Raw genomic sequence first — 25,534 nt, forward strand, 5'->3', positions numbered from 1 at the left:
GATGCTTTGAGAGCAGTTTCCTTGGGCTTTCTTCTAAGGTTTGATTGGACATTTGATTGTAATAGAGTGGTTTAACTGTGTTTTGTGCTAGCAAGGTAAATAAATGTATCCTTTTATCACAGGAGAATCTCAACAGAGAGAGATAGAGAATGAATAGATACTACCTTGCAGTAATGGATGGGTTGTATACTTTTCAAGACTTTTACTTTGTATATCAATACATACAACTATACCTGGTACTTTGCGCTCTGAATCACACTGCCATCTTTCATCCAGGTGATGTTTGGAGTAGGGTTTCCTTTAGCAGCACAGGCAAGAGAGAGCTGATTGCCAACCAGGGTCTCCACCACGGGAGGCGGGGCTTCAGTGAAGGTGGGTGGAGCTAAAGAACAAAACATTAAGGTAAACATTTAACATCTGTAAATTGAGGAAACCAAGAATTTAAAAATACACAATAGCCCTCATTTATCAAACGTGCGTATGACCGAAGGGTGTATGACCATTTCCACGCAAAGGTTGGCATTTATCAATTTGAATGTGGGCGGAGGATGCGCTCAAATCCCAAGGCAGGTCTCAGTCCGTGTACGCAAGTTTTCATGTCAGTTTGGAACGCAGTACAGTAAAGTAAATCTGTCTGTGGCGGAGATTTAGCACGTATTGGTACAGTGCATTATTAGACAGACATACGGAGGATCAAGGATTAATATTTAGATTGTTAAATTAGATATGATACCCAAAATATATTTTACGTTTCGCTCTCTATCCAGCCCTGCAAAATGCTTTTGAAATGACGTTGAGCAGCGTGAGCTGTCACCTGATTTCTTCCTATAACAAATGTGTGTTTTACTTATAGATTTACTTTAAAAATCTACGGAGCTTTCAGTACCTATCAACTCTCCCGTGTGCAAAGCTAACTCTCTGTACAAAATATTGTTGGTGATTTAAACAGAAAAACACAAATATGTAAATTCTCCGGAGGAAATTGACTTATACTTTAACGTTTTAAATAGGTTGGTTTTCTTTTTTTTAGACAGATGTGATTGATGACGGGACTTACCATGAAGAAGATTGTTTTACTCATTATTTTATTGAATGGATGGCCTGTGTGTGTCAGCTGACCATTTCAGATTTCAGAAGAACATTCATTCACACGCAATTTCTTGCCCAGCCTACGTGTTACAAAATGACCACAGTTGGAGTTGATTGAAAACCACTGGTAGATTAACAAGTGTGCGGTGTACGATATTGAATATTTGCCATCATTTGCATCAGACACGGCGCAGGTTTGTCTGTGCCCCTGCACCCTGACGCAGACCTTGTAAGTGCTGCCACTCCCCCCTTACAGAACAGTGACCGTTTCAGGCTGGGGTCCCCAGCACAGATTGTTTTGAGAGTGGCCACATGTTTTATTTTTATAGCGATCTTAAGGTCTGCAGTTTTTCCCCCTGAATATGAAGAATTACGAACCCACACTGTTGACTGCTACAATGATTTTCATCCAGACGTGTTTTTTCTGACTCCTGTAATGCCACTTTTCAGGCTGTCAAACAACACAGTTGTATGTTTCTACCTCTGTTGGTATGGTGTCGATCTCCAGATCAGACATGTTTCCGTTTTTTTGCCGTAGAGCGTCCCTTCATGTTGAAATTCCGTGGGCGATCCCGGCTGAACTGTGAATAATTAGGGGCTTTATCTTTAAATGACGATTGTTTTCAGCCTCCACAAGACCTGATCATTTGTACACTGGGATTGGCCAGACACAAATGTTTCATAAATCACACGAGTGTCCTGTCATAAGACCAATTGTGCGCTCAGATCAGCACCCGTTTTCTCACAAGATCAATAAATGAGGCCCATTGTGTTTAAAAATACATGTTAATGATTTCAGTGGTTCTTAAACTTAGATTTAGATGAATACAACTTGATTTGTAAAGCAGGAGATAAACTCACTACCCGCTGTCTGTTTGAAGCAGACACATTAAAGAGAAACTACAAAGGGGAATGCTGGACTAGCAGACAATAAATCTTTTGTCGCCCTCATTCTCTTTATCTATCATGCACAGCATGACAGTAGCTCGGCCTTGTTTGTAAAACAGCAGCAGCCTGTGTGCAGTTTACTGACATCAGGTAACGTTATTATTTCAGGCACCACAGTGAAAGTGCTGGTGACGCTGCCTTTTAGATCCACTAACGGGAACGTTTCCTGCCACTTTAAGCCTCAGATCTCATCAGAGCACTCACAGAAACTTCTTTTATCATCTGCAAACACTCCAAATGATGACAAACCACCGGAATCTTCCACAAATCATCACAGTTTATCAGAAGTCTGTCTTTTCTGTGAATAGCAAATATATTGATTTAATATTAACTCATTTTCAGTATTATTTTAAAAGGATTTGATTTTTTCTTTTTTTCATCTGTATTAAAGGTCGAAGTGCTTCTTTCATTATACACAAACATGAGCGACCTGATGAAAATATAAGCTAAAGTTACAGAATCTCCTGCCAGATACTCACTAAATCTTTTGCATGTTGTTGCATAAACAAGGGAAAATATTGGGGAAACTTCTGACTTTCATCATCTTTTACCTTTTCTTTGTTACACTTTCAGCCAGCGTCAATCTCCAATGTTAAGACAGAGTGAAAACAATAGGATTTGAAGCTTAAAACCTGCAGGGCATGTCAGTGAAGTTACATCTAAAGCCTTGAGCACACAGACATAATCTATTATAATTCTCCGCTCTAACCTGACGCTCGCACAGACCAACTCGGTGAAACTGCCTCACCTCGCTTTGATCTGCTATTCTTTATGTTTGTGTGGAGTCATAGCAAAGGTTCTCCTCGATACAGACACACTTCAAAGCACAAAAAATAATGATGCATATTTCAGATTTAGATACATTATTTAGACGTATCAATAATAATGATGATAGCTCAAGTCAGAAATGAGTCTCACAAAACCAGTGTCAAGGAGTCAAAAGTTATTTAAATGATCGTATCTGTCGACAGTTTCTTTTAAAAAGAAGTCTTTAAAAAACGAAGTTGTAGAAAGAGTTGTCTTGTTTAAAGAACTTTTTCAGAAGTTAAACTCTAAAGGAGTATTATATGTCGAGCACCAGTAAAGAATTTTGAAAATATAGACAGTATTGTAGATGAAATGAATATGTGGCATGCAGGAGATAAGCAAAACTTCCTCAGTTGGGTAATTGTGAAATGATGCCTTCTTCAAACAAAGCCAATTCAAATCCTGTATATTATCCAGTTTGTGTCCAGATTGGTTGTTGGAAAAGAGGGTGTGGGCCACACTTTGGGGGTGGGTTTAAAGCTTCTGTGAGGGACTTTCAGGTTATGTTGAATTTGGCGCCCTCTCTGGACAAAACTGGAAGATTAACCTCTTTATCGATCTTGTCATGCACGTGTACGTTTTGTGACAAAAAAATCTTTTCCCCAGTAGATCATGACCTACATGTGATTCACAATGGGTCTTTGGCATAGACAGAATAAAATGATATTCCTGTAGTGTTAACTAAAGTGTGTAGAGGTTGATGGCAAATAAAATAACTTTACAGAAATAATCATTCTTCTCTCTGATGCTTTTGTTTGTTTTTGTAGCTCATAAAGAGACATCAGTATTCATTTCAGGCTGTTTCATTACCACATAATAATTCCTCACAGGAGCTTTAAAAGTGATCCCTGTCCATCACTATGGATGCCTCTGAGTCTGACCGCTCTCTCTATATATGTTTTCAAAAAGTTTTGCAACACTGGCAACAAAGAGTACAGCTAAACTTCAAATCCACAGTGACTGCAAGTGGGATGAAGCTTCTGCACCAACACGTTCCTCTACTGGGACGTCTGGACACACAAAGCTGATGTACACACAGTGTAGACTGTGTGTCTCTAAGATCTGTTGTGAGGGGGTGCCGGTTGGCTTGTGCACAGCATATACAGAAGCTACAGTCCTTGTTGCAGCGATCACTGGTTTGACTGCCGGCCACGACCCTTTGCTGCATGTCTGACCCCAATCTCTACTCCTTACAGTTTCTGTCTCTCTTCAGCTGTCCTATCATTTAAGGCAAAAATGCTCCAAATATATATTTGTGCATGGACAGTTGCAGAAATCAAATCATTTTTAAGGATGTGACAAACTGAAATAGGATCAATAAACAGATCTCCTCTTCAGGGACCTCCATTTAAAAGGTTGAGAAAGGTGTACTGCCAAGAGTTTTCTTTAATCAATACCATCCCTGCAAGTCAGCTTAACAAACAAATAACTGGCATCTTGATAATAGAGACTTTATGAGGTCAGCATTTGATACCAAAGTGCAAATCTGAAAGAGACACTATTTTATTTATTCTATTTATATGTATTGTATTGCACATATTAAAGAACCAAAATAAGCAATACTGGATAATAACAAGAGCCAGGATATAACAGACTTGACAGATAAATACAACAGCAGAACTAACCACTAACTTCAGGGACAATAAATGTGCAGGAGGAGCCAAATAAACCCTGATCAACTGTCAAGTAGCCAAAAACATTAAACATAAAGACAGACTAACATCAAGTTTGTCAGAAAATCAGAGACAAATAATGGACAAAAACTTTATTTTAGATATTTTTCTGTTTTTCATCCCCAAAGCTCAGCACAGATCAACCTGATTTTAAAGTTCTGACAAAGAGACAATAAGTGGCAATGTTATCAAACTAGGTTTACCATGTTCCACTAGGTAAGTGAAATCTACTCAGCTTCCACTTTCCCAATGAAATATAAATGTTTGTCCTCCAAAATGTTAAATGTTGTAAGGGAACAGATGTCTTAAATCACTTTGTGGGCGACGGCAGTGCGGCTGACAGTGCATCTCCCAGCAAAAATGGCCCTGAGAAGTCAGTCAACATTACCAGGGGAAATGCCCACCCAGAGGCATCAGGGTTAGACCCGTCCACACTTATGTGGGTATTTTTGAAAACGTTGTTGTTTCCTTCCGTGTTACCCCTGCGTCCACAAGTAAAGTAGATCATTTTAAAAAGTCTGTTTTGTTGTTTCTGTGTAGACAGAGGAAACGAAAGTTTTGGGAAGCACTGACTTACCTGCAAATGGCAATTGTTGTTTATAAGTACTATGGGTGGACAAAGTACACGTCTGCATTACTTAAGTTAGAGTATAGATCCTCCTGGTCAAACATTACTCCAATACAAGTGAAAGTTGCTCTGTCAGATTATTACCTGAGTTAAAGTACTGGAGTGCTTGCTTTTAAAAATACTGAAGTATTCAAAGTACTTTTTAAAATACCTCAAAAGGTATTTTCACAAAGTATGAGTACAGTCAAGAATGTATGGGTGTACATTCTGCTACGTTCTGTTTATCTAGAAAACATTATTTCATATCTACAAAGTCTACCATGAAATATAAACTAAGTTACTACAAGCACAGACAAGTTTCAAATGTTCATCTGGAATAAAACACGTGTGTGAGCTGCAGACCTCCACATTCTTTCTCAGGTTAGATGGTGATGTTTTGTTGGCTGTGATGAAGTTTGTGTGGTAAACAGATCAGAGATTTACAACAATACCAATCATTATTTATTTCAAAAACCTCCAATGTGGGTTTAAAATATGACGTGGTGCTCAGGTAGAGAATCATCATCCGTCTCAGTCATAGCCATCATCACCACGACTAAATGAACGCACTGATCTGAATAACATTTGATCTGCATTTGCTCTACACTCAACCGAGGTACAGCTACACCATAGACAAACCAAACACAAGTACACAAACAGTTTACAGTCTTTGGGATCTGATTTCAGAAAAGAAAACTCATCAGCTGACTTTAAAGCTAAAGTAGTGAGTAACTAGAGTGTTGATAGAAATATAGTTGAGTAAAATGTAGGATATTTGTCTTTCAAATGTAGTGGAGTAAAAGTAATAAGTTCCCCCAAAAAATAATACTCAAGTAAAGTACAGATACTCAAAAAATGTACTTTAGTACAGTACTCAAGTAAATATACTTTGTTACTGTCCACCACTATAAGTACTACACATGTGCAAAGATGGCAGGCTTCCGATTTGTTTACGTCTGCTCTGTACTGCATGTTTGGAAGGAAACATTGCTTTCTTCATCATCAGACTGCCTTTCTAATTCGCCACTTTGTATGCTTAAAGAACACTGTTTACAATTACTGCTTGCTCAAGAAGATGTTCAACACACATGTGCACTTTGTGCTGGTATAGTGTTTGACGTGATAGACTGAATACACACTCACCACTTGGCTTGGCATGCTGGTGTTGACAGAATTTTCTTTGAAAACTACGAGAAAAAGATCTATTTTTAGAAATAGATTTAGCCGTAGATGCTCTATCCAAAAAAAAAAAAAAAATACAAGGGTATTATCATTTCTTGAAAAACAGAACATAATTTTAGTCTATAAAACCTCACTCAAACAGAGGAGAACAGTCCAATTTCAGTTTGATTAAAAGTGTCCTTTTGTGACTTTATTTGTCCTTATAAATGATGTCATTAATAAGCACATCTTATGGAGATCTGTAACTGTGTTAAAAAAAAATCATATTTTATACAAGTAAGTCTTTTTTTTCTCTGGTCTAAAAAATAGCAGATCTCTTTTCAAAATAAATTCAGGTATAAATAAAAAATAAATAATATTATTTAAGTGTTATATAAGCATCAGTAAACTAGAGCAATTCTCCCCAACATCTGTTGGAGCCTGACTGGTTTTTATGTTGAATGCAGACACATTTTTCTCTATCAAAGCAAAGATTATTAAAATTAAACATTCTTCTTTCACACTTTCTGAGGCTATGTATTGTGGATGTTCTACTGACCCGCGCTTTCCTTATCTTTTTCTGATTTTCCGTGTTTTGATGGACACACCCAGCAGGAGCTATCTCATAGCTCCAGACCAAAGGTTGCTCATTGTTCAAACAAGTTCCAGTCCTGTACTTTATTTACATTTGGCGCATGGATTTTGCCTTACGAAGCTAAACATAATCTACTTTCAGCTCTAAGCTTTACAGGCGCACAGCCAAAACACATGCATACACACACACACACACACACACACACACACACACACACACACACACACACACACACACACACACACACACACACACACACACACACACACAAAAACAACACACACAACTTCATAAATCTCACCGGTTACAGACAGCAGAGTCCAGGTGCCATTCTGCAGCTCATCTGTGGGTTCATCCAGTAAGAGGATTCGACACTCGTACAGGCCCTGGTCATCCAGCTGCAGGCCCTCCAGCCTCAGGGCGGTGATTCTCAGCAGAGACACTCGCCCTGCAGAAACAGATTGAGGTTAGACAGGTGAGGGGGCAGAGGTAGGGGGGTTCTGAGATGGCTAACTTTGCATGATTCTGTTTTTTTTTGACATCCTCTAGGTCTGACCTGAGTGAAACTGTTGGAGTGTGAAGCTTTGTTTTGATGAAACAAACAAAAAAAAACAAAAAACATTGTCCTCGAATGAAGCGGCCTCACACAAACAAATGCACAACCACACACAAACAACAGCCAACAAGCAAACTTCGAAATGTGATCTCCTGGTTGCCAGGTGACGGCTCCCTCGAGCCGCAGCACAGCTTGCCACATCATCCCCTTTATCTTTTCCAGGCTGCAGCCCACGTCTTTTTGTGTCCATCAACTTTTCACAGTTTGTCTGACAGACAATTGCCCAGTGACCTAACAGCCTGGAAATGTGTGGCTGAAGAGACACTGTCAATGACAGCATTATGTGAGATGCACTGTCGCTCTATGCACCATTTCAAATAAAAATATCTACACAGAGCTCAAACTGCAGCGCAGAAGCTGCTACCAGGAAGGCCGTGCAGTGGTAATTATTAACAGGAGCTCTGATTTCTGGTCACTATAGCAGGATGGGACAGGCAGAGAGAAGCAGGAAGTTGGTGTAAGGTATGTTGGCAGAGATAACACACCTTATTTACTTTTCCAAGCTGCCAAAGGTGACTGAATCCACAGGGGGAAAAGGAGGAGGGGAGGGGTAATGCTGAGCAAAATACACAGCAGAATACACTCAGGGGATTAGAGCGTTTCAAAATCCTACCCTTTGACCCCTGGCAGCTTTTTCCCCTCTTATGTTTACCAGCTCAGTGTGATATAGGTCACTACAGCACCTCAGAGGAAACGGCTGTGCTGAGACAGGGAGGTTTGTGCCACCGTGACTGGGAGTTGTCAGATAAAATGGGAAGGGAAGGGTGGAGGTGAAGCTGGAACGCGACCTGATGGCAACACTCCTACCATCTGAAAAATGTATGACTGCAAAGGATTTGAATGTGAGGTAAATGGACTGTAAGGCCGGTAGAGAGGGAGAGCGGAGTAAGAAGGAAGGAGAGAAGGGACAAGGGAAATCCAGGTTGCTTTGTATATCGATGCCATGCATGTGTGAGAGTGCCAAAACAAGTGTGTGCATGCATTAAACAGAAGCATAAGTGAGCACTTGGTGTGCAGACAGAAGAAGAATGTAGTTGAATTAGGTTCGCTGAGCTTTGAACTGTTGGTGTTGGTAAACCAACAGTATTTCCATCTTCTTCTTTTACTACAAATACACCTGGAAACCAAAGAAAACTGTTGTTTCTGTGGACCGTTTGAAACTCTGATAATATGAATTTGCATTTTTTGCATGGTGTCTTTGTTAGCAACTGTTGGTTTGAAGGTGTACCAGGGGAAATGCTGCAACACCACTAACCATATAACTAGTATGTCATTTTTTAAGGGACTTAGCTTGTTTAATTTGTTCATGCTACAGGTGAGTATTAAAATGTATAAACTGTTTGAGAAAGACCATTACCTTTAACCAAGCCATTTCAACATGAATGTCTGCTCTAACTCCCAGGTATGACAGCCACTGTATGTCAGTGGTCCAATAATATAAGAAGCATGAAACTCCTCTTGGATGAGCACTCAAGGTCAATGGGATGGGCCAGACAAACCTGGGAGCTTCACATATTTAACCAATGGTAAATTAAAGTGTTTTATACAGGGATCTTTTTAAGTAATATAACGTCTCAGTGGTGAACAAGTGGGAAACTCCGGCTGCGAGAACTGAAGCCAATGCGGAAGTGTTAAAAACTGCACTTCCTTGAGTGTCCGCTTGATGCTGGCTCCAGAAGTACCGGAAACCACATACACACCAATTCAAAAAAGCCGATCTTTACAGCAGAAATAAACATGTTTACAGCCTGGTTCAAGAAATGAATGTAGTCTGGATAGCTTGTTTCTTGATCGGCACACACTGTACGGGGGGTGAATTTTTTCATAACGCAGCTATTTCGAAGATACTAAGATTACCAGTTTACCAGTTTATGAGACGCACAGCTGAACTGATTGACAGGCGGGAACACTGTAGCTGTTGGCTAGGAAGCTCAAAGCCCGCCTCTTTACCTCACACGAACTCGACAGCAGTTAGGTTGAGTTCAGCATTACCAATATGGCTCCTGCTACCAAATGGCTTTCAAATCAGCGCTTCAGAAACAGATGGGTGACGTCACGGATACTACGTCCACTATTTATACAGTCTATGGTGGGGAAACAGGTCAAATCTGGTCTGATCAGCAAAAAGACTATACCTATAACATCAACATGTTAATCTAGTCTTTAAATTTGAATAACCTCTAAAAGGCAGACAGGGATGATTAATTTGACATTATGTATTTGTCATCAAAGTAATTATCTATCAGTAGTCGAAGTCCCATTTCTACAAAGACGTGATTCCAATGCATTTGATTTTTAATACAAAAGTCATGAATATTGCACTTTACAGGCCATGTGAGGTTAACCAGTTCGGTCTAGAGACATCTTAAAGGGAGCAGTTTCAAACACTGCTGAAAAGAAAAGAAGACTGAAGCTCCGGCTGTGAAGGCAGAAAGACCCCTGGAAGCCGACGTAGTTGATTAATATATAACAATGATTGATATTCAACAGAGCTCAGTGTCTGACAGTGATGAGTGCTGGTCTTAAATGTAAGTGTTGTTCTAATCCACGGTGTGCTTTGACGCTAAAAATTAAAGCTAGAAAATTAGCATTCATTTGTGTGTTAATTTAGCATTTAACAGATTTGTTGGCGAAGCATGGATGTTGAATCAACATCTGAAAAATGTGTTTTACTTTAAACTTTATTTTTTAAACCTCTCTACGCCTTTTCAGTAGTGGCCATAGATGTTTGTTTTTTTTAAGTTGTTTCAATGAAAGCTGCAAATTTGGATAGGTTACTTACACAACAGGTACAAATAGATTTGCACTTGTTTAGGTCCAATCCTTGATCACTTACTTCATTCTAATGAAGATTTTGGTTAGTTTTTTTGCCTGAAGATTTTTGAATTTGTTTTAATTCTTTTTTTCCACCTAAAGAAAAAGTTAATGATTCTTGTAGATAAAAAGTCATCCTGAATTTTTCATCAGTCAGCTTTCTTTAAAAATTCCTACCAGCTTTTTTCTTTTCATCATTGTTAACTTGACTCATTTGTGTGTGTGTGTGTGTGTGTGTGTGTGTGTGTGTGTGTGTGTGTGTGTGTGTGTGTGTGTGTGTGTGTGTGTGTGTGTGTGTGTGTGTGTGTGTGTGTGTGTGTGTAACTGGCTGTTGGATATTTATTGTTGCTACCTCAAGCCCTGACCTGCATTTGGAAAACTGTCACCAGAGTGTTACCTGGATCATCATACTGTGAAGCTTTGGGCCTGTGACAGACTCTTTAATATGGTGAGTTTGAAGTGAGAATATGTTGTTTGTGCAGACTTCTGTCCCCATAAAGAGGTGTTCTCCAAATTTGGTGTGAAACACGTGCCGCCCCAACCCAATCCAACACCTTTAGGGTGAACTGGTGCACCAATGTTTAATCAGACCTTATCAGTTAACATCAGTGTCAGACCTGCACGACGCTCTAATAGGAGCGAACCCTGCAGCCAGGTTTACATCAGTTTCAGAGGCTGTGTTAGAGTGAGGTACCCAGCTTCATGTGAGGGGAGCAAAACGTCAGTGTCCACAAACTTCTGACTATATAATGTTATTGCATGTATGTGGACAAGTAAGATTAGCTGTTTTAATGTTGGAAGTCTCAGGAACAGTTACAAACTGAGTTGCTTATTTTCTTTTAAATAATATCAATAAGGAGAATAATGAAAGCTCTTCTAAACCAGAGAGTGAAGTGAATCCATAGATGATGATGCAGGTAACCAAACACCAGAGCTACAGCAGGGAATGATAACGATACTGACAACAGGTCGATGCACCACCCCCACCAACAACAACCCCTCCTCCTCCTCCTCCTCCCTCTCCTCCTCAGGTTCTCTGCCCTGCTCCTCTCTTCTCTGCTCACTAAATCCGTTGAATTAAATCAACCAAAGTGCAGCTTTTTGACTCCTCCTGGCCAAACAATAACCCTGATCAGTTTAATTCGTGCACTCGCACACAGACACACCCACAGCGATACACTCGCTCACACACACATAATGTATTTATTCGCCCAACTGTTTCCAACCGAAGCCCAAACCCCATCCCCCCAAGAGGCTCTCAGGTGACAGGGAAACACAAAACCCTTCAGTGCTGTAATGAAATACAACACCTTACAAATGAAAAGGTCTTGTCTGAATATAAAGGTTTGCTGCATTCACAACAGGGTTGGTTAAAAACTTGTCATGGCCTTTACCATTTCTTGAAAACACAGTTTTTGAAGAAGAAATGAAAAAAAAAAGAATGAGCATTCATTCTGAAATACTGACAAGACCCTTTGGTGTAATGTCATTTGAGACAGATCAAGAAGTGTTTAATTAATCCAGCAGCTTTTTCTACCTGAGAGTAAATCTGATGGGCCTGACCCAAATCTTTTTATTTCCCATGAAAGTGTTGGTTTGTGGTTGAGGGTTTTTATTGTATGAGATGTTCCAAAGCAAGAAACTTCTGAGTCCTCATTGTTCTATTTAACCAATAAGTGTAAAAGTAAAAATAAACTCAGAAAACAGTCAAAAATTAAGTTTGGACACAGCTCAGCAGGGGCTGTGTAATCATTTTGCCAAGCTAGCAACACCAGCCTTTGTCCTTCTTGCAGGTTAACGTCAACATGCCTGTTCAGGTTACACATCACGCCTGTGGAGTGGTTATTCCCCAGTTTAACCAGAAATAGCCAACATATAACCTTGTCTTTATTTTCAACAACAAAACACTGACAAGCATGTTGTATCGGAGTTGCCATCTCCCATCTGTGCTTGTTTGCATCTGGGTAGTCAAGCAGTATTCTTTAATTACCTTAATTTGTTTTCATTTCTTTTATATAAAGCACAAATAAATGAAAACAGGATTTGGATCATGCCAAGAACTAACTTCAAAAACAGCTTCAACAGATGCTGATATGTTCATTGGTTTGAGTTGCTTAATTAACCTCACTACAAAGCAGCCCTTTACCTGACAAAAGGACAACTTCAAAGGCCACAGAGCATGTGTTTGTTTTTCTGTTGTATTATTCTGTTGGAGTGAAAGATGCCCCAGAGGAATTGATTTTATGTCCTCCAAAAATGGATGTGTAACATTTTGGAAATGAAGTTTTTAAATGCTAAAAAAGTCTTTTGGGGCATCGCCGGCAGAGCGTCTTTTCTGGTTGGACAGGACTCTGCATGAAAAATTAAAAACTGCTTTGCACAACACGGACGTCCATGTCCCTGAGAATGTGATATTTACGGGCAGAGACCCCACAGCATCTTCAAAGATGTCGTCAGCGTATGGCACACCGCACAGAGACATTCAGGTTTCAGTGAGAGAAAGAAGCAGATAAGGTTTCACGTGAGGTTGCAGCTGGTTGCTCCCTTATGCTCGAGAGTGTGATGGTTTGAAATTTGAATTGGGAGCAGCTTGCTGTAATAAGAAAGATGAGCAACTGCAGAGCAAACTCTCGTGTTTGTCCATGTGGGGAAAGGAAAGTGTATTAGCCATATTAGCTGTCTGTAACGTGCTTCTCCCACATAGCCTGCTGAGTGTGATGAGTTTTAACTTGAAAAGAGCTTGTGCTGTGATCATACCATAGACATAGTCTCCGTGATGTCACCCATTGGATTCTGAAATTTTGAAGCCCTTGATGGCTGTTGCCCAAGCGGCAACCTCCGGTCTAAAAATATGAGTCCAAAGCTGAAGTGCTAAAAACTGCAGTTCATCGAGGATCCACTTGAGGCTGGCTTCGGATGTACCGGAAGTCACATGCACATGAGTGGGAAAAAGATGATCTTTAAAGCAGAAATAAACATGTGTACAGCCTGGTACAAAAGACAAGTGTAGTCTCGATAGCTCATTTCTCGATCGGCTCACACTGTGAGGGGGGTGAATTTTTTTCTAACGCGGCAATTTCGAAGATATTGAGATTACGAGTCTTCCAATAAGAGGCACAGCTGACTGCAGGAAGACTATAGCTATTGGCGAGGAGGCTCAAACTCCGCCTCTTTACGTCACACTGGCTCGACAGCAGCAATATGGCTGCCGCCATGATTGGCCTCAAAACAGCTCTTCAGAAACAGATGGTTGACGTCACGGATACTGCGTTCATATTTTATACAGTCTATGCTGTTGCCATGTTGGAATTGCTGAATCACCGTAACTTTCGGTTGGCCTACATGAGGCAAAGAGACAGAGTTGAGGCGGGCCTTTAGCCCCCTTGCAAACACCTGCAGTGTGCCGTCTTGTCGGTCAGGTCAGCTGTGCCCCTGAACTCATAACCTTCATATCTTAAAACTAAAGTGCTATATAAAAGTTCCCCTCCCATATAGCATGTGCGAATAGAGAAATGAGGCATACAGATCATAATTATTTTTGAACCAGGCAGTAAATTTGGTTTTTTTTTCGCTGTCAAATTGTGCTTCTTTGGTTTTTGGAGCCAGCCTCATGTGGACAATGGAGGAACTTCAATTTTTAGCACCTCCGTTTTGGCTTCTTTTCTTAATACAGGAGGTTGCTGCTTGGTTCATACAGCTGTATTCTAATACAGTCAGCAACTTTAGGGGTGCTGAGGCACTCTCTGTCCTCTTCACAGATCAGACACTAATCCTTTGATCTTAACTGCTCTATTACAACAAATACATTTAAACCCTTTTAGCTCTTAACACTCTCCAGGGAGCAATCTGACCAAAATCTAATGTATCTCACACACAGTGAAGCTGCACACAAGGTCAGGCACAAAGAGTATTGATGGAAGAGGTGGCCTGCAATCACAAAAGGTCAGGTTTTATCCTTTTAAGTTGGCAAAGAGGGAAAAACGGTGCAAAAAAAATGGAACCTTGACAGAGTGAATCAGTTTTGTTGCTGTAAGAATCACTACACCAAAGCAACAGTTGGGCTCTGGCTCTTGGAACCAAACTGTTGAGACACCTGAGAACATTCATAGCCTGAGGAGGTGAAACACACACCTCTCCTTCCATCACTTAAGCGTTAGTTTCCCATGTTGCACCTGTTACCCCCACACCAGCATGTAGCTGTGAGAAAGTCCAGCGTTGAATTGGACGAAGCATCTTTTTTCAAACCTTTTGTATCCGCATTAGAACAGCAGGTTTCTGTTTGTCACCAGAGAGGCATGTGATTAACATACCTTTCCTTATAAAAGAAGGTGTTTCTCTGTGCAGGAAGCTTTATTGTCGGGTTGAGTGTACAATAAGTGTGATTCACAGGCCAAAGGGTATGCAAACTTCAGAGTTTTACTGCCTCTATATTGCCTGGCTTCTTCTGCAGCTAACATCCAGTGTAATGAAAGGTGACATCAGTGTACGTTGAAGGATCGTCCTCAGAGTCACCGACAAAAGGCTACTGTCTTTTATGAGCCCGGGCTGGAATTAAAGTCTGCCCCGCTCCCACTTCCAATAATTCATCAGCCAAGGTTCAGCCTGACTTTATTGCTATGTAAATGTCTGTGCCGTATTTCCTTGTGTCGGGCGAGGGAGTGGCATTCAACTCAAATGAGAAAGGCCTTGGCTCAGTTAAAAGCAGGTTCTGATCCTTTGGCAAACAAACACCTAAATGCAACAATTACTGCTGTTTAATGTGTCAGGACAACCAATGAATCTGTGCGACCTATGACTTTTCAGGTTGTATTTAAATAGTGGCTCAAAGGAAAAGCCTGGCAATATTCCATACTTGTCTTACTGTCAACAAATCCCAAAACCAACAATGAATTGATCCTGCTAACAAGTATTTTCAGCTCAGGCAGAGCCAGAAAAATCGATTTTCTCTCTGACATTTTGCTTAGAAGCTATTTAAAACGTGTCACTGTGTCGCACCATTACACCTGCTGACATATTCCTTTATTACCATGAACAAGTGGTTTATCTTTAAATCAATTCTAGACAGATCAACCTAAAGTTTGAAATAAAGGGTAGCACCCTAAATGGGTCGTCACTTTCAGTAGAAAAATGTCCTACATAAATCCACTTTATAATTATGCATTTATTATATAAGACATGTTTTTTTAGCATTACCATAAAATCTGGAATTCAAGACAGTCTAATTTTGGGGGCTCCTGAAGGCAAAAAGCATTCAGCAATGACCAGTTTCTATGCAGATGAGTAGCTTCTAGTAGGTTTCTAGTACCATCTGTTATCGCCACCCTGCCAGCTACCCGTATAGCAGAACACAGCCAATGGTAGATATAATGTATGTATTGAACCACTGCCCATGACCAATTCACTGGGACTCACGCCACCTCCTCTGCTCTTCATTTGTTGTCTTGAATTTAGGTATTTTTCCAACACTCTACAAAATGTATTTACTTAATAGCATACCACTGTTTACTTTAAATGCCTGATTAGGACCTAATGAGACAGATTAACATTTGAGTGTGGTGCCATAGACTGGTCCACCTCATTTAGTATCCAGCATGCTTTGCGCAACAAAGTGGCTGCTTGCTTCTCTGTTTTTAATACTGGTATATTGGTCACATTGGATACGGGATTGATTTTTAGATGCCTAAAAAGCATTGATAGTCCATCTTGTACACCTAATTGTATCTGCAGTAGAGTTTTAAGGCAGAATGCAATTGTCCATACTGAGGTTTTGTAATTTACTGAAAATAAGAAAACTATAGAAAAAGCAGCCTTATCATTGCAGAATTAAACTGACCATTATGGAGGAGAACCTAGATTGGATTTAGTTATTTGGGCTTCAACTTAAATTGTTAAAAGTTCGGATTAATTAAGATAGTTTTGGGGGAAAAATGCTTTACTCCATAATGCTCATATGATATGATCATTATTTCAAGACAGCTAGCTATACCACACTTAGTTTTTTTCTCCATCATGTGTTTGCATCATATAACAACCACTCATGAGTACCTCACTCTTTTCAAGTGACCCCAAAACAGTCTAATTTCCTGACACATGCATTAACAGTTCGTATCAAGGTCCTGCATTCCTACAGTTTAACTCCTCCAATGTGTTTGTAGCCTGTGGATACGTTCATGGTAAAAGGTAATAAAATGAAATGTTAAGATACTTAAAGATACATGCCCATCTAATGTTAACAGAGCCAAAGGAGTTGTTTTTAATTGCCCCTTTTTCCTAACAAATAATGAAATAATACGAATGCATTTAGGTGATAATGATTTAGGACTGATAAAAGTTTTAAATATTCCTAGTGGCAAGGCTTTTATCTCAAACTGTGTTGCATCTCTCATTTTTTAGATTTCCCAAATTACCATTTATGTTCTGAACCACTTATCTGCTATTTGATCCTTTTTTATTTACCCTGGAGAATCTTTACAAATAAGAAAACCCTCTCACTCTTTATCATCTTGTTCCAGATCTTCATTGAAACTGTTTAAAATGAATCCAGAGTGAGGTGTTTCACTCTCCATCAAATAATTTGACATATGATATATTTTGTGCATCCACCTTTTCCAAAAATTCTGCCTGACAGACTTGATATCTTTAAAAACATTTGGGATCTCCACCAGAATTCAGAATGAAGTTCTGTGGGTTTGAACAATATTTAGCACAGCACGACTTTGTACTAGCTGATGCAACTGTGGGTAAGAAGTGTTTAAGGGGTGGAATTTCTAATCGTTAAGCTGTTTTTATGAAATGTTGATACCTACTATCTATAAGCATTTATGTTGCTGTTAAGGAATGACAAGTAGAGGTTCCTATGTGCTCTCTATGTATGTTAAACAATAAGGATTAATGCTACACTTCTAGGAGATATCATGAAGCCTGTTCAGGTAGTTTCTCTTTTCAGTTACACTTTAGTCAAAACACTATATGGCCTCCTTGCTGGAGTTCAAATAGCCTTCGGAAAGGTGGATGGGGTAAAATTCTATGCGGACGAAAAGTCCTCTGACAAAAAGAATATCTGAGCCACCCAGCCATGCTCCCCTTTTGTCCACACCAGTCCTATTGTTTGTGACTTTAAAGGATAACAGGAGCTACACATGGGTTTTCTTGGTCCATTGAGGATATTTTTCCCCACAGACTTGCTTTGTTCTCAGTGCTGTGGGCAGAAAGAGCACAATAGGCGGTGATGCAATGTGAGAGCTTCAGCTCCAGAAAAAGTAGCTCCCACTGAGACTGATTTGAAAGGCCATCAAGGTGTGGTGCTAAAAACACGCCCAGACCCAGATACTGGTTACATTCTTTCAGTTGGGGAAATGGGACTGTGGTCTCACAGCACATCCTTCTTTAATAATACTGGTACTTTATGTATCCTGGGCCTTCAATCACATTTATTTTGCAATGATGATAGTTGACTGTGGTTTTAAAAAAGGACAGAAATACTGAGACAGGTTTACAATGAATTCTAACTCACCAAAAAATAACTTTAGCACATCTTTTCAGTCACAACAAAACAATCCCTGCATTCAAATTTCCTCTGATCAATGGTCCAGAACTACATCCCTTAGATACGGAATAGTGCCATTTAGTTAACTAATCAATTAACCTGTGTCACCCTGGCTAGTCGGCACTGGAATGAATAGGCAGTTACATTAATTATTAATAATTTGATTATTGTAGGTCTGAACTGCTGGTCAAATGTTGTGTCTCAGATGTAGATCAGCCATCTGCCACTAGCTCCAGTTAACGGCTACAACAATAACAGATGTAAACAAGCTAACATGACAGATGGCAACTTGTGGTGGTTTGTCAGTATTCTGATCTAGAAAATGGAGATGAAGTTGAATGAAGACTGTGTTTGGTTAAACTGGTGTACAGCCACTCAACCAAAGAAATGCGTAGCCAGCACAGGCATGTGGATGTTTACCTGCAAGGGGGACCAAAGGCTAGTGGTGCTAGCTCTGCTAACGTTAACTACACTTGGCAAACCAATTTGACATTTTTTATAAGACTCTGTAATCCATTGTTTGGTTGGGTTAAATAAATTGCGCTCAATTATAAAAAATGTTCTCAGTGTTTCCCTAGCTGCTTGCTAACATCCCCAATGTCAACATAAACCTTATGTCAATTTTTTATTTTGAATCTCAGTTTTAACCATCCTAGTTTAGCCTGATAGCTTGCACATGCGGTATAGGTACTTGGCAAAAAGTGCAGCTGAGGCAGATTGGAAAGTGATTGGTTTTTAGTTAGCATCTGACAAAGTGTAAAATGTGGCTAAATGATGGCTCCAGGCTAAAGGTCAGGAGAGGACCTGGTCATCCCAAAGGGAGCATGAATGTCTACACCAGATTTCATCCAAAAGCTAGCTGATGAATGGTTTATGTATGACATATCTATTAAAAACCTAAAAGTAAACCTCATGGTGGTGCTTAATGCAGAGTAAGGTGGTCACCATAATCCGTAGGGTTTATCCTCAGATGACCACGAAGCCCATACAATATGGAATGTTAAGCTATTGATTGTTTTCAGGATATTTCAAGCTGAAAAAAATAGGTGATCTTAAATTGTCATTGACTTCCTGTACTACAGTCTTTTGTGACTTAACAGCGAACAAATAAGATACTACTGTATCTGCTATCATCTCAAATCTGAACATAATTACTGATGAGGTAATATTTTAACCAGGTTCTATTAGTAAGTCTAAATGTTAGAACCTCCCCTATATCGTCTTTGGATAAGACACCACATAAAACAAGTTAGTGTGGCAACAGCATAAAAGTATGCAAAGTTCAAAAGTTTGGACTTAAACAAAATTATCATGCCAGTTGCAAAACAAAACAAGGTGAAGGTTCACACTTGAACTCTAAAAAGAATGAGCAGAAGTACTTAACATTAAGAACACGTGTAGTATACTATGAAGCTTAATTGAACACATAGGATTCCTCTAACATAGTCTTTAATTGGATTGTGTATTGTGATCATTTCCACAGGCACTCACCCTCATATTGTGGATGGACCCGAGGCATGTGCGATCCAAATTTCATCAGAACAGGGATGTCCAGTCCCTGTCGAACCCATTCCACCACATGCAGGGATGCCAAGGACAGAGCAGCTGGACCTGACGGGGGAAAACTGCACTCCAACTCCACCACACCTCCTGCCTTCCCTAGCACCTCCAGGCTTCCACCTTCACTGGATACTGATGTGAGAGAAAAAATGTCAGGTTAGTTTCAAATGAATGATTAGTATGTGTTTATATGATGCAAATCAAATCAAAAAGAGAGGGATGTCAAATCTCTTTCCAATAAAATGATTCAGATACTTACAAAACAGACAAGAAATGGCCACCAGAGTGAAAGTCTGCATATATGATCCTGCTGATCCCATATCTGTCACTCATACAACCTGCAGCATGTTCAATCTGTTGGCAAAGGAGATACAATTGTCACAATCACATTACTTCCTTGGCTGCATGCAAAGAGACAGCCATCTGTGACAGATTTCCAAACTTAAAAGGCTACAGCCGAGCTGTCGCTTCTGTCATAATTTCACAGACAGGGGGAGAGAAGCGCTCAGATTTTTATACAGCTTTCCAATAACTGGAATTCATCCCATATCATTACACAAATGGGCAGAGCTGCCCCTGCTGCCAGAAAACTTCATGGCCCTATATCCTTTTCTGAAAGTAAATGTCATAAATGTCACGTAAATCTTCCGAGTGTCACGTGTAGAGTGACATCTAAGTGTTTTATTTAGAGCCCATCAATAGAGACATTTGGCTGGAGCAGCCAGGAGACTCAGCACTCAAGGACAGAGATAAGCTGAGCTGATGGGATCATACAGCATCAAGGAGCGCGACTAAATGTCAAGACGCAGCGACCGATTCAGTCTAGTCAAAACAACACCAACCTCCATTCTAGCTAATGGGAAACTAGAGGAAGACGTTAACAAGAGAGGTCAGATTCTACAAACAAACTTCAAAGCATCAACTATTTAGCTGTCAATCACCTTCATAAGATATACAATAATGTACAAAATCATTGTATAAACCAGTAAACACCACAAACAGTCATGTAAGGTTGTCTTTTTCAACATGGTTGACCTAGTATCACGGGGGTCATGTGCATTCTTCCACAGTTGCTGCTTGTTTTAAGGTCACATTTGACAGGAAATGGACTGACAGTTTAGCCTCCCCTTTGTCAGCCCACATTTGTTACTGAATGTAATTAGGATTAATCATTGCAGTACCCCGATATGAAGAACTACAGCTAATTTTTGGTGGCAGCACCCTTAACAAATACTCCAGGCACGTGCTACCATGTCCGTCCACTCACAATAGCAGACATCAAAACACTGGCCAGATAAGGACAATGATCCAGCGCTGCTTATTAGAACAGCTATTACTGTTCATGTTGTTGTTGTTTCTGCTTCAGAAAAGGTTGCATGGTCTTGTTCTAAGTATTGATAGCAATAAGATAGTACAAATACACAAAGATTGCTTTCATACTTTGTATATACATCTCTAATTACATACAGACAGATAGACAGACAGGTGGACTTAAGGACATACAAACATATACTTGACATATACATACATTTAAATACCCACATATTTATCTATTTTTGGACAGACCGATTAATATGCACACTGAATAAATAAGGCATTTTCCTTACCAATTTGAGTTACCATGTCACTTTTTCTCAACTCTATGCATTGCTAATGACATTTGTGAGGTTTACATGAACGGATATCAACTGGCCCCAAACATAAGTTCACAGTGTCAGCATACCAGAAGAAGACAGCAGACAGCAGACATCAGACAGCGGTGAAAAGAAGTCGAAAGATGTGCTAGCCATTTTCAAAACCAATGAGAGGAAAGAAAAAACGACTCTAGCTCTGTATGCTGAGATGAGAGGAAAGTTGGAGGATGCACTCCGGTCTGCAGAGGGAGTTATTCAAAAACACTCAATAGATTTTTAGATGAATAGTTTATATGCAAAGATTTCACTGAAACAGAAAATGCTCAGGCTGTAAAAACCTGCTGTTCAGATCCCAATGTCTAGTTGCCTTGCATTGTGTATTAAAACTGCAAAATGAATGATTGTAAAACATGGATTTTAAAACATATGGTATGAATATAATCACTAAAAATTAAGCAATACGTAATATATATATAGCACTGTATATATGAAGTTTACACATAGTTAAAGCTCTGACTTAAAGCTAGGGTTGGTAGTCACGGAAAACTATCATGAATTTGAATATAGCGTGTCCTCAGGACTCCGACTGATTCAAAACCGGTCCTCAGCACATTGTCTGTGCTTTGCACTACGTCAACTCATGTCTCACTCGGTAGTAAAAAGACACCAAAACATTATTATAGTGAAAGTTAAAAACACAAACAAACATGAAATGTACGCGCAGGAGGCGAGCAGAATGGCAGGACGGGCTTTGATTGGTTTCATTATTTGGCTCCTGATAGCAGGGATTGGTTGTTGTTTTCCCAGGTTTACTCCGGCTTTAGATAGCGGCTTTTTTTCACTCTTTTTTAAGAACACATTATGTATTGATTGCCATCGGGACATAAAGATTATTTTAACCAGTATGACAAAAAGTGTATCTAAATCTGACTACCAACCCCAGCTTTAAGTTTGCATGAAATTTGCATTGAAAGCCCTTGTTATTATGAATATAGTTCACACACAAAATCTATACAGGTAAGCCCAGAATAGTTTACAAGATTTCTGATGCTCCTTGTTTCCTGAGTATGAGCCAACACCTCACCCAGCCGCATATAGCATGTGCATTCTCATTCTCTCTCTCTCTCTCTCTCTCTCTCTCTCTCTCTCTCTCTCTCTCTCTACATGAGACTTTTATTGGCTTTTTTCATGTCATAACGAGGGCAAAGTCTGAACTGGTGAAAAACAATTACGTAGCCTGTCCACAGCTGCAGCCTCTGTTTCAACAAACTCCCCTGCCTCAGCAAACAGCACAGCATACACAAATGTGCCTCAAAATCAAAGTGAAAGTCAAAAAAAGGAATCCTCAATCTGCAGCATGACTGCTGATCTTTGCCTGCCTCCATCCTCTGCCCTTCACCCTGCTGGCTTTATGCAAATCAGCACAACAGAGGCTTCATCCTGGGCTTTTTACATTTGAATTAGTATTGAGTGTGTGCTGAGACTGGCTCAAGGTAAAACTTGAACATTATGATTCTTTTATTTCTGGGCTTCACACAGTGAGCCAGTTTGAAAGAACAAACACTCACACGTATGCTCAAATTTAGACTGTCTGTTGCCATGACAAGGCAGCGGCGACTCTGCCCTGTTGGACACATAATAAAGAGATGCGCAACATGTTCTTGTCCCTCATTTTTTATTATGTCACAGATGAAGATATATAAGTAGACACTTCTGCTCTATTATCCATATAATAGACAGCTACAGATGAATACAATGTTGTTTATGCTTTTATTGCTCTAACAAGATGCAACTTATTTGTAAGTCTGGCAAAATAGCGAGGCAATAAAGCAGAAAAGAGGTAAAAAAAATCTATTAAGAAGAGAAACAGAGCAGGGAAAGTGCGGCAAACACAGCAAGAGACGAGATGAGAGGCAAAAAAAGTCTTGTTAAACTGCAGGACATTTTCTATCATTAAATCTGAACCAAAGTCTCACAGAGCTGCCAGACAGAGTGGCCTGTGCAGGTGAAACCCTCCACCATGGTAACACAGATGGTCTCTAGACAGCTTCCCTGCGACATGTTCCCCCATACGCTGACTCTGAGGACATGCATAAACATAAGCACATTGACAGCACGGCACTCAGAAAACGGTCAAAGCTAAAATAAATGAGCCAGTAGCTCTCAAAAGAAAGCTCTCTGTTTCACGCAGATTTATCAGCTGACAGAAATAGAAATGTCAGTGACAGGCATGCTGTTGAAATTCTGTGTTGTTGCCATTTTAATCTACACATGGGAAGAAATGGGCACCCACTGATTAATCATGACCGAGGCACAGTAACAGATTTATCAGCAGTGCTGCTTCCTCTCACCCCAGCACACTCGAAGACTAAAGATAAAAAGGCTGCAACATGTTTGTTTCTGATCAGATTCACTTCTCTCATGAGTATTTCAGTGGAACACGTGTGTCCGTATAATGTGCTGGGTACTGATTCTCACAGTTTCACGTACTGTTTCCTTAGGGAATGTGAAACACAGGATATTTGTTCAGTTGATTAGAATGGTTTCAAGGATATTTGTATATGCCAGTAAGATATATTTAATGTTATCCTCTGACCAGACAGAGAATAATGAAAAAACGCCAACCACTCACTATGCTATCTCAAAATTATATGAACTAATGCTAACAAGAGACATGATCTTTCATATTTATTCCTCTTTCTTGTCAAAATATGGTGCAGCCATTACCCACAATGCAAATCGACTGCAAATAATCTGATCAAGTCTTGTTTTGTGAAATGCTAGTAGTGGCTATTCCCTGCTGTTGAAAAATGAAGCCAATGCAAAGTACAAAAAACTGATGCTTCAGTATCCACTCCATTTTCGGCCCCAAAAGCCAAAAATCCTCAATAGATCCTTATTTTTCCAGCAGATATACATGCTGACGCCATGGCTCAACAATGGTTTTGGTAACTAAAGTTCATTTTTCCATTCACAACAACTCTAAAGGATATTTTTTAGATAAGTCTCGGTGTGTTTTATAGCACCAAATGGATATCCAAGATTGTGATCTCAAGTTTAAAGCTATCAACAGTTATCATGTATTTCATATACTCTTCTTTCTGTCAGTGTATCTCAGTAAACAGGTAACAGGTCTAGATACTTTCATTGCATGTATTACAGGGAAAGTGTATCAACATATTCACACATTTTCAACTTGCTATAAGTTCCTCTGCTGCTTCATCACTCTGTCTGGTGTCTCCTTTGTCCACGCTTTCACTTCTGTGTAATGTTTATGCAGCCTAGAAAAAAGTAGCATCATACCAGTTTTGTTTGCTCATCGATTGTCTATCATGATTTTATATCTGTCAGCTGGTTAACAGCAGTCAGGACTGTTGTTGGCAAGGCAAGGCAGCTTTATTTGTATAGCACATTTCATACAAGAGGGCAACTCAATGTGCTTAACATTAAAACATTAAAAGCATTGGAAACATTCAGACAGGCATAAAAGAGCACAATTAAATTGACAAATATAATAAAACATAGAAAAGAAAAGGAAAATTATAAATATATCTTAAAAAACAATTGCATTTAAAGCAAGTTTAAAAAAATAGCTAAAATAGGAAGGCAATGGTAAATAAAAAGTCTTAGTCTTTGATTTAAAAGAGGTGAGAGTTCTGAGAGAGACCAACAGCTTTCAGGGAGTTTGTTCCTGATATGTGGTGCATAATGACTAAACGCTGCTTCCCCATGTTTCGTTCTGACTCTAGGGACTGAAAGCAGACCAGTGGCGTCTGTCTCTGAGAGATTATAGTGTACTCAAGTGGCGAGTAGACCAGTTATGTGTCGGACACTCGCTACTCTCTCACTCAAGATTTGGACGAACTAGCGGCAAGTTCGCCATACTCCTAAAGCTCCCTTTGTTTCTTTTCTTGGTTCCGAATTTCCTTCCCAGGGATTAATTAAGTATTTCCGATTCTGGTTTTAAATAAACATCTGTGGTCAGCCACCACAACATATAGAATATCTCAGAATGGGGAATACGATGGCAAATGTGGCTCATTCAGCAGGTAATTAAAGAGCCATGAGTGTTGGCAGTTTAGCTCAACCCCTTAAGATTCAAGACTACATTTTTTGTCATTCAGCAAAAACATCAAAGATTCCAAGCAGAATGAAATTACGAGCATGGCTGAATAGATAAATAAATACTACACCCCTCCAGCACCACCCTCTCATTCAGATACGGTTACATCTGGCTGCAATAAACATGGTGGTGGCCAATTGCAGATCTCAAGGCTTCATACATGCAGTCAAAGCAATGGATGACATAATGATGGCTGTGCTTATTATTTATACATTCTATGAGTATGGGTCATAGTTTTACAAATATTTGAATAGTCAATTTGATAGCTCATGTGAGCATTACCTCATCCAGAAAATATTTTTCCATAACCAGGGCCTGATGGTAATGCAGTACAACTGACGAATGGTAGTTATAGCTTGTC

The 25,534-nt window shown here is 39.7% G+C and overlaps 1 protein-coding gene across 1 annotated transcript in view; it reads right to left on the bottom strand.

The window, feature by feature from the left end:
- igsf9a (immunoglobulin superfamily, member 9a) overlaps nucleotides 1–25,534 on the bottom strand; it is a 78,980-nt gene that overhangs the window by 48,465 nt on the left and 4,981 nt on the right. The window contains exons 2-5 of the mRNA XM_034710024.1: nucleotides 19,676–19,770; nucleotides 19,348–19,548; nucleotides 7,182–7,328; nucleotides 234–382 (exon numbers count right to left, since the gene is read on the bottom strand). Coding sequence (XP_034565915.1) covers nucleotides 234–382; nucleotides 7,182–7,328; nucleotides 19,348–19,548; nucleotides 19,676–19,736 — 558 coding nt within the window. The 5' untranslated portion in view covers nucleotides 19,737–19,770. The remainder of the gene's footprint in view (nucleotides 1–233; nucleotides 383–7,181; nucleotides 7,329–19,347; nucleotides 19,549–19,675; nucleotides 19,771–25,534) is intronic.

This window comes from Notolabrus celidotus, chromosome 19, assembly GCF_009762535.1.
Source record: "Notolabrus celidotus isolate fNotCel1 chromosome 19, fNotCel1.pri, whole genome shotgun sequence".
Taxonomy (NCBI): domain Eukaryota; kingdom Metazoa; phylum Chordata; class Actinopteri; order Labriformes; family Labridae; genus Notolabrus; species Notolabrus celidotus.